This window comes from Mugil cephalus, chromosome 2 (assembly GCF_022458985.1).
Source record: "Mugil cephalus isolate CIBA_MC_2020 chromosome 2, CIBA_Mcephalus_1.1, whole genome shotgun sequence".
Lineage (NCBI taxonomy): Eukaryota > Metazoa > Chordata > Actinopteri > Mugiliformes > Mugilidae > Mugil > Mugil cephalus.
The window spans coordinates 28320189-28330943 of NC_061771.1; the positions used below are offsets into that span (position 1 = coordinate 28320189).

Genomic DNA, 10755 nt, shown 5'->3' on the forward strand with positions numbered 1-10755 from the left:
ACAATAAATCCATAATAAAACCTATAATAAACATTGTATTTCTGTATTTTTCATCTGTATTGTACAGGAACCATACGTTTATTTGAGAACGTGACATAATTACTACAAACGTCTAGATTTCTAATCAAGTTTCATGTGCACGAGTCAAACTAAGAATCTATGGGGAGTATTTTGTAAATGTCTTAATGCTGAGGATCCAAGTTCTTAAATAGTTTAAGTTCTCTGGTCATTTTCTCCTACAATGACAATAAAAAGCTGTTTATTTCATGTGTGTGGGCACAAACACACTGAGGCCGTGGACTCGTTTAGGTACCTGGGTACCAGACTGAACACAACAGACGCACTTTATAAGAAGATGAGGATTCAACCTGCTGATAAGAAACCTATTTATTTTTAAAGAACAGTTGATTAAATGTCATTATCCTCCTAATTTACTTGTTTTTTCTTGGCACTAAAACAGATGGATGCATCATAATTAAATCAGTTTCTAGTTATTTCTGTGACCATCGTGGGTTTTTCTTTTTCTTACATGGAACTGAACCAAGGATTTTGTCTGCATGCGTGCACCACAGGTCCAGAGCTTTAGTTTATAGTTATAGTTACACAGGTAATGAGCCAAAGCTTTAGTCCAGACCTAAACCAGAACTACCTCAGGATAAAAACAACATGGAGTGGACCGTGGCCCAGTCTCTAGACTTTAACCCCACGGAGCTGGTTTCAGATGAACTGGAGCAAAGTGTAGCAAAGGGAAGCTCCGGACTGTTATGATTCATGAGAGATGTTAAGTCAAGTTGAACAAGAGCAGCTATCACGCCTCGTCTGCTTATTACAAGATAAAACAAGACAACACATGGTGTCAGAAGTGGTCGGTGAGCAGCTAAGGAAGATTCGAAAATAAATAAAGAAGAAAAGAAAAGTCTGGTCGCATGAGTGACAACGTGCTAAAAACACAACATGCTAAGAAAGTTTGCTGCGTGTGATGGCTGCAAGTGGCAGTGGAAGTGAGGCGGGGGACGAGGCTCAGATCCAACAAGTACAAGAGGATCTTGTGCCCGAATCGGAGACAAACAGCAACAGGAAATGATAGGAGCTAATGTTCTGCATCGCACTTTGTCAAATAATGGCGCAGTCCCGCGTGGCCAGTGGGCGTAGCTCCGCCTGTAATGTAGAGTCTCATAGAAAAAAATCTGACTGGCTTCTCTGCTTCGCAATCGCGAAATGTGCGTCGGTCAGAACTCAGTCCACAAGGTCCCCCCAAGACAAGGAGGAGACAGTTGATCAGTTTATGGTGCTTTAATTCAACTGAAAGTCACCCTTTACAAATATGGCTGTTCATGTGTGTTTATATGTGTGGTTCTGAAATAAGCAGAAATAATAATACCCATTAATAACAAAATACACAGTAATAATAATGATAATAATAATCACCCTTAGCATCTTATTAACATCCTCAGACAGATTAAATCTAACACACATAATCACCAGAATTATGTGTATATCACGTAAAGATAAGTGAGAAAGAAAAGAGACGGAATGATATAAAATAAATGACCGTTCATCATTACTGTTGATAATTAGCACCCGTAATTATTACGGAGACGAGGACACACTCATTAGCACCAGATATAAACCTGAATCTAACAGGTAACGTGTAGCAGCACAACAATAACATGCATCTGGTTGTCAAACATATCTCAACTCACACTTCTCTGGACGCACATCTAATAACAACCATCTGATTCAGAGCAACAACCTTGTCCACTATGTACAAAATAACACTGCGCCTCTAGTGGTCGGTCTGTGCTCATCACCTGCCCTGTCATACAGTCTTCAGAACAACGCCACTGCCTCAAGGGCCGCATGTTTGACAACTGGGCTCAAAAGAGCAAGACACAACAACAACAACAACAACAACAACACAAACAAACAAACAAAAAACACAGCGAATGAATCACTAACCCTATCATATATATATCCTGTAGCAGGGTTTTCATCTTAATGACTGATGTTCAAGTGTCCGACTGTGAAATCTATTACAACCAATAATACTAATAAAAGTAAAAAAATACTTAAATAATGGCGAGGCAGGTTAAAGAAATATCATGGTGAACAGAGACATCTCATCTTCTGCTACCTCTTATCCTCACTAGGGTCACAGGGGTTCTGGAGTCTGTCCCAGCTGGCATCAGGTGAGAGGTGGGGTTCACCCTGGACAGGTCTCCAGTCTATCTCAGGGCTAATACAGAGACAAACAACCACTCACACTCACACATAGGGTCCATTCATGATCACCAATCAGCCTAACGAGCATTTCTTTGGAGGTGGGAGGAAAACAGAGTACCTGGAGAAAACCCAGGCAGACACAACAACTTGAAATAATAAAATACTGCAGCAGTTCATCCTCAAGATGAGAGTTAAATGACTGAAGGTAGAGTCCTCCAGAATCACAGCTGAACCTGCTGGAGGTTCATGACCACGTTCACTGTGGTGACGTCCTCGTCTTTGTCTCTGTCTCTGTCCTTGTCTTCGTCTCCTTCATCTTCTTTCCTCAGCATTCCCATTTCTTCATCTATTCTCCGTCTGCAAATCCCTGTAAGAAGATGGAGACCAGTTTCCAGATGAATGAACTGATTCTCTCCAGTTCTCTGTTCATCTACCTTTTATTGTAGGAAGAGTCTGTGGTTGTTGGTGTTATTTTTCTCTTATTGATCTGAGCCCCCTTGAGATCAACTTGTTCTGAATGTGGCCCCTGAACTTCAAATGTTAAAGCCTCAAGTAGCTTTAGCTGCTAAACACAGTCAAGTCTGACTATTAGATATAAAATAAAGTACATGTTCATCACAATGTCCAGTTAAAATGTAAAAGTCTGTAACTCACTAATCCCTCTGTTCTTCACCAGGACTCCAACGATGAAACCAAGAACAAGGAGGAAACAAATACAGACACCAAGAATGATCCAGTAGCTTCTCTTCTCTACAGGACCTGAAAGAAATTAAACTCTTGAATTTAGAGGAATAAACTCAAATGGGATTTAATTTAACAACACAACATAGTTTAGATTAATAACTTTATTCCAAACTATAGTGAAATAAATAAAGACCTACCAGACACAGTGGGGTTCATGACTCTGTATCCTGGAGACGTCGTCGTGGCGACATCCTCTCTCTTTGTCACTGTCACAGTTACAGATAAAATATAAATATTTTAATACAAATATTTTACCCACGTACACAGATCAGCCACATCATTATGACCACCTTTCTAATACTGTGTAGTTGTCCCTTGTGGTGTCTCATCAGAGAAGGACGTGGGTCTTCTGAGGGGGTCCTGTGGTGTGTGGCACCAACAACACACGTTGTGAGTTCAGTAAACTTACCAACAATGTTGAAAACAAAGCGGACGTTCAGCTTTGGGATGAAGCATCTGAAGCGTCCTGAGTCAGACTGCTGGACTGTGGGGATCAGTAGAGTCATCCGTCCTCTGGTCAGGTCCTCTTTAATCAGCTCTGCTCTGTTCTTGTATCGCTGCATCTGTAGATGAGGATGATCTGTCCCACGTTGACGGAAGTAGACAAAGAGGTCTGAGACATTTGGGATGTCCACTCTCCTCCAGTCCAAGGTGTAGTTTGTTAGGTTGATCTCTGGATCAGTTTGACACTGCAGAGTCAAATTAGATCCTTCTGGTACTTTAATCAGCTGAGTCTGGTTGATGATGGGACGTTTTTTCTGGGGAAACAAACCAGAAAAAAACAGTTTGATCAGTTCATGTCAACCTGAGGATGAGGATCAAACGTTCCTCTGTCACAAAGCTGCATCAAGAACAAAGGAAATTGTTTTTTGAAGAGAAATAGGAAGAATGAGGGAAACAGAAAAATCGGCCGGCTTGTGGTGTCAAAGTGTGTTCGATACTTCCTCTTTCCGTCTCCTCATCACAGCATTTACAAGTTCACTAAGAAGTTTAACCCTTACACACTGTTCATATTCTGTACCTTCATAGTATGGTCAAAATTGATCCGGACCAAAAAATTCCCTTGTAGCAAGTATTTCTACAAAATATTCAACTACAAACCTATTCAGAATGTTTCAAAACGCACACAAACCTATAAACCACAGTGTTCACTTACACGCACTGCACCCAGTAAGAACTGTTACAACTGTAAAAGTGTCAAGAGAACTACACCACTAGGGGGCACTTTGTTGAGAGGAAAGAGAAAGAACGAGGGAGAGAGAGACAGATCTGTGTGCGCTGTGATTAAGTGTGTTGTCTGTGAGGGTTTTCAGTCATCCAGGTCATGGTAATCGTGGTGATTGAGTGTGTTGGATCCTTCTGCGCCGGCAGGCACCTGAGTGGCTGCCGAGTTACGGTATGACTCATGCCGTAACTGTATGTCTCAGACTACACGGTTTGGTGTCCTGCCTCAGGAACTATAACACAGAAACCCTCGCTCTCTTCCCGTCTCCTCATCACAGCATTTACAACGATATATAACGAATAAACACGTAAAAAGTTCACTAAGAAATGTAAAGTAGCGTGAAATCCTACTCACCACGCATATAAAGCACAGCAATAATAATAATTACTATTCATAGTGATAATAATTAATAATGAGCCTGTCTAAGTTATAGGATATACACATTATTCCAGCCCTCGGTCCATACAACACAAATTACTAACTATTAAAACCACTCTCAGCTAAAAAGCTAATAGCCAAGTATTTACTATTTATAACGTTTAAAGTTCACTACGAAAAGTTAGTAACGTTAAATCCTACCCACCACGCATATAAAGCACAGCAATAATAATAATCACTATTCATAGTAATAATTATTAACAATGATAATAATTAATAATGATAGTAATGAGCGTGTCTAAGTAATAATGACACTGAGGAGCCATTTCATATAAACATATAAACTCACCGATCAACGATGCAACAGTCACGAAAGCGAACAATGTTGTTACTGCCATTGTTAAAATAATGTCAACTAATAATAATAATAATAATAATAATAATAATAATAATAATAATAATAATAATAAAACTAATTAAGTCTTGACAACCGTGTCGCAGCGCCTGCCCGCTGTCGTGTGTTTTGGTTTGTGACAGCGCGGTTCTTATTGACTAGTGGGAGGAGCAACAGAGCTGTGGGCGTGTGTAAGAACATTTCCTCATTTCCAAGGGAAGTCAGAGGAGTGAGCCTAACTGGAGTGGGCGTAACTTTCTGCTGAGAGTCAAACAGCCTGTGCGTGTCAGAAGAGGAGGGGGATCCCAGGTCACACAACACAAACTGCTTCTAAATAAATTGTATTTCATTCCTAAAATTAACAGACACTCATATACCTTCATGTAATTAATTGACTTGTATGAAAAATGTAAAAACAAAGAATCTGTGCAGTCATCTACGTGAATTTCTGTATGTCACGTGACTCCAGTTGATTGACGGGTGAACAGAGTGTTGGGAAAAGGTAATAATGCAAAAGTGAACGATGTCAAGTCTTAATCATGAAGCTACAGAGGCGGTCCTGGCCTGATTTATGCCCTGGCTGTGTGACGTTATGAGTTCAGAGGTTGAGAACTCCATTACCCAGCATGCCACAGTAGTTATGAGCATGTGCCGCGGCCCGCTTAGAGGTTGTATGTAGCCATGCGGGAAGCTCCGGACTGTTATGAAATTCATGAGAGATGTTAAGTCAAGTTGAACAAGAGCAGCTATCAGGCCTCGTCTGCTTATTACAAGATAAAGCAGAGATTTATGGTTGAGGCATTTCCAATAAAAAATAAAATGGTATTGTCATTAGTAAAGATGTTATTCACAGCATTTACAAAAGTAAAGAATGATGCAAAAACGCACACATACACCACCCCACACACTCACACACACACACACACACCTGAGGAGTCCTGCAAGGAGCATGAGGCTGAGAGGGTAGATGGCTCCAGGACCATCCCTGAAGAGGCCTGTGTGGTAGGTGGCCGCTCATCAGACTCCAGGACCATGTCTGTGGCTGCTGTGGGAGTATCTGACTCCTCATTGTGGCCAGTGGGTGCTCCAGCTCCAAAACACTGTAGCAGTGCCCCTGAGTTTACAATTAAGATACAATATTATCACACACGCATCAGTTACCCAATTAAAATGACCGTAACATTTGTTATCACCCTATGAGCATAACACACTACAATTTATTTAAAAAGCTATATCACATGTAACAAAATGCCATGTCAGTGTATATTAGAAGCTATTTCATTTAGCATATAGCGTATAGCAATTGAATTTGCACTTGTTGTGTTGCAAACACACACCAGACTAGGTCGCTTATGGGTGAAATTATTCGCATGACATGATGCCTCAATTCTAATTCTAGTTCAGCAAAAGTAAAGACCAAATAAAGTCGTCTTCTGTGGCTGATAGCAACATATTAGCAAGAGGCTAATAAATAGCCTTTAGCCTCGCCACTTACGTCACCCATAGAAATCTGCACACCTTTATCTTTGGCCCATTTCTCCTCTTCTTCTTTTCTTCTGTTTCTGAACACAATCTGGTCATAAATGTATAAAATATAAAAATCATAACTACTGTATGTAAATTATTCTTACTTTGTTTTATAAAATATTTGCATCAACCTGATTCTAACCTCAAATTATCTGAAAAAACACTGATGTATTTAAAATATATGCAAATGTTTTAATGAATTTAAAATGTGTTCATTCTATTGTGCGTGTTATCGATCTGTTCTGTGTGTATTTATATTGAAAAACAAAGATAAAGCTGTTTAGACTCAGGAGCAACAGGACTACGCTGCACTGATAAACTACAACCACAAGGTGGCAGTGAAGCATCGAGGATCACAGCAAAGTTTTCTGTTAAATGCTTTGTTTAAATGTAGGTCAAAAACGTATTTAAATATAGAATAAGCATCATAATAAATCCATAATAAAAACTATAATAAACATTGTATTTCTGTATTTTCCATCTGTATTGTGCAGGAACCATACGTTTATTGAGAACGTGACATAATTACTACAAACTATGTGGGGCCATGTCCACCCTCGGCCACCATGTAGCTCTGCCACTGGCTCAAGGGCATTAAGTTTGACAACTGGACTCAAAAAAACAAGACAGCTCATTTAAATTGAATAAAAACACACTGAATTAATCACATATAAACACACAATATATAGATGACAATACAGCTTTATCAGTAACCATCCTGTAGCAGGGTTTTCATCTTAATGACTGATGTTCAAGTGTCCGACTGAAAAAACTATTACAACCAGTAATACTAATAAAAATACAAAACACATTAATATTAAAATGGAAAGAGTTCATTTCAACAAAATATGAAGAAAGTGCTTCAAAGGTAAGAAAAAATAAAATAGCAACAAAGAAAAAGAGGTAAAACAACAATCATCAAGTCAAAGAGCAGCACATAAATTAATATCATAGTTAACAGAATAAATACATCTACTATGAACAGAGTTTGATTCATTAAATGCTCTACTGAAGGTAGAGTCCTCCAGAATCACAGCTGACCCTGCTGGAGGTTCATGACCACGTTCACTGTGGTGACGTCCTCGTCTTTGTCTCTTTCATCTTCTTTCCTCAGCATTCCCATTTCTTCATCTATTCTCCGTCTGCTCTTCCTGCAAATCCCTGTAAGAAGATGGAGACCAGTTTCCAGGTGAATGAACTCATTCTCTCCAGTTCTCTGTTCATCTACCTTTTATTGTAGGAAGAGTCTGTGGTTGTTGGTGTTATTTTTCTCTTATTGATCTGAGCCCCTTGAGATCAACTTGTTCTGAATGTGGCCCCTGAACTTCAAATGTAAAGCCTCAAGTAGCTTTAGCTGCTAAACACAGTCAAGTCTGACTATTAGATATAAATAAAGTACATGTTCATCACAATGTCCAGTTAAAATGTAAAAGTCTGTAACTCACTAATCCCTCTGTTCTTCACCAGGACTCCAACGATGAAACCAAGAACAAGGAGGGAAACAAATACAGACACCAAGAATGATCCAGTAGCTTCTCTCCTCTACAGGACCTGAAAGAAATTAAACTCTTGAATTTAGAGGAATAAACTCAAATGGGATTTAATTTAACAACACAACATAGTTTAGATTAATAACTTTATTCCAAACTATAGTGAAATAAATAAAGACCTACCAGACACAGTGGGGTTCATGACTCTGTATCCTGGAGACGTCGTCATGGCGACATCCTCTCTCTTTGTCACTGTCACAGTTACAGATAAAACACAAACTTTATTATTAACTTGCAGTTTTATCCACCTACACAGATCAGCCACATCATTATGACCACCTTTCTAATACTGTGTAGTTGTCCCTTGTGGTGTCTCATCAGAGAAGGACATGGGTCTTCTGAGGGGGTCCTGTGGTGTGTGGCACCAACAACACAACGTTGTGAGTTCAGTAAACTTACCGTTAATATTGAAAACAAAGTCGACGCTGAACTTTGGGATGAAGCATCTGAAGTGTCCTGTGTCAGACTGCTGGACTGTGGGGATCAGTAGAGTCATCCATCCTCTGGTCAGGTCCTCTTTAATCAGCTCTGCTCTGTTCTTGTATCGCTGCATCTGTTCCTCAGGATGATCTGTCCCACGTCGACGGGAGTAGACAAAGTGGTCTGAGACATTTGGGATGTCCACTCTCTTCCAGTCCAAGGTGTAGTTTGTTAGGTTGATCTCTGGATCAGTTTGACACTGTAGAGTCAAATTAGATCCTTCTGGTACTTTAATCAGCTGAGTCTGGTTGATGATGGGACGTTTTTCTGGGGAAACAAACCAGAAAAAAATACAGTTTGATCAGCTCACCACTAGGGGGCACTTTCTTGAAGAGTGAGAGAGAGAAAGAGACCGGCCGGCGTCGAAATGTGTCAGACAGAAACCCTCATCACAGCATTTACAACGATATATACCGAATAAACACGTAAAAAGTTCACTAAGAAATTTAAAGTAGCGTGAAATCCTACTCACCACGCATATAAAGCACAGCAATAATAATAATCACTATTCATAGTAATAATAATTAATAATAATGATAACAATGAGCCTGTCAAAGTAATAGGATATACACATTATTCAAGCCCTCGGTCCATACAACACAAACTACTAACTATGAAAACCACTCTCAGCTAAAAAGGCTAATTTTAAAAAATCAAGTATTTACTATTTATAACGTTTAAAGTTCACTAAGAAATTTAAAGTAGCGTGAAATCCTACTCACCACGCATATAAAGCACAGCAATAATAATAATCACTATTCATAGTAATAATTATTAAAAATGATAATAATTAATAATGATAGTAATGAGCGTGTCTAAGTAATAATGACACAGAGGAGTCATTTCATATAAACATATAAACTCACCAATCAATGATGCAACAGTCACGAAAGCGAACAATGTTGTTACTGCCATTGTTAAAAAAATGTCAACTAATGAAACTAATGAAACTATGCTAATCAGACTCTATTTTTATCAGACTGTCTGATTAGCATAGTAAGACCGCTTTTTTTTTTTTTTTTTTCAAGAAATTCATGTTGTGGAGCTGCAGGGAGGGAGGGAGGAGTTTCTGTTTCTGGCCAAGTCTAGTTAAATTTGTGGTTGAGTGTCATAACAGCAGCTGTTTAGTTGTCAAAGTGTAAAGCTGAAAAAAAGGAGCAAAGACTGATTCTCCTCAAATATGAAGAAGAAAAGGTAAATCCCACTCGAAATCTCGAAAAGTCAAACGCCGCGGCTGCATCGAAGAGGCGCCATAAGGCATGGTAAAGGACTGCAGATTGCATTAATGCGTAAATTACACAACAATGGCTCAATGAGATTAACGAAGCCACGAAACCCAAACACTGCGCTGCACAGATGAATCGCGAGTTTGACAATTAGTCTCATCGCCCAGATGTGACACCTCCGGAGTAAAAAGAACGCGGGAGCAAATAAAAACCAAGAACAAAAACATTGTTTCATCTGGGGAGTTGGATTTCTTAATTCCACAATGTTACATGGGCTACAATAAAGATGGAAGCTGAAGACACAGTTACATCATGTCAGTACATTAAGTTGTTGGCCTTGTTACGCCCTCTGCATTTTCACTGGCTGTACAGGTGTGTTCGGCCTGTGCCTAATCACCTTAATCAGCTACACCTGAGAAGACTGACTAAAAGGCCTGTTGAAGAGGCCTGGGGGATGATTTTTCCACTGCAGAAGCTCATCATGGCTCACCTGTTTTTCTGTCCCTTCTTGTAAAACAAATACTTTTTGAAACTCCATCATGTGTCCCCACTTTTATGTTGCGCCTCTCGAGCCAGGACGTAACACAAAAGGGGGCTCATCGGGGATCTGAACCCGGGAAACTCTCGCACCCGAAGCGAGAATCATACGTCAAGACCAAAGCTGGCGCGTAAATCCTTCTCCGCTGCGCAGTCTAAGATGAAAAAACAGTATGATTAAAAACACACTCAGTCGCAATTTTCACCCAGGTGACTGTGTGTTAGTTCTACTGCCTGTTGTTGGGTCTTGTCTTCAAGCCATGTTTTGTGGTCCTTATGAGGTGGAGCGGAAGTTGAGCGACACAGACTATGTGATCAAGACGCCAGATAGAAAGAAAAAGTCCCGAGTGTGCCATGTCAACATGAGGGTAGAAAACCTCTTGTTTTGTTGACTTCTTTTTCTTTTGGTAAAAGGCAAGTCAGTTTTCAAATCCATCGTTTTGTTTATTGTTTAGGTGATGCTCACCCCGA

At 39.7% G+C, this 10755-nt stretch overlaps 1 protein-coding gene across 1 annotated transcript in view; it reads right to left on the reverse strand.

Annotated features, from left to right (window-relative positions):
* Positions 1-2265: 2265 nt before the first annotated feature.
* Positions 2266-10755, reverse strand: part of LOC125003710 (selection and upkeep of intraepithelial T-cells protein 2-like) — a 31284-nt gene continuing 22794 nt past the window's right edge. The window contains exons 3-5 of the mRNA XM_047577823.1: positions 8165-8233; positions 2878-2982; positions 2266-2590 (exon numbers count right to left, since the gene is read on the reverse strand). Of these exons, the coding sequence (XP_047433779.1) occupies positions 2445-2590; positions 2878-2982; positions 8165-8233 (320 nt within the window). The 3' untranslated portion in view covers positions 2266-2444. The remainder of the gene's footprint in view (positions 2591-2877; positions 2983-8164; positions 8234-10755) is intronic.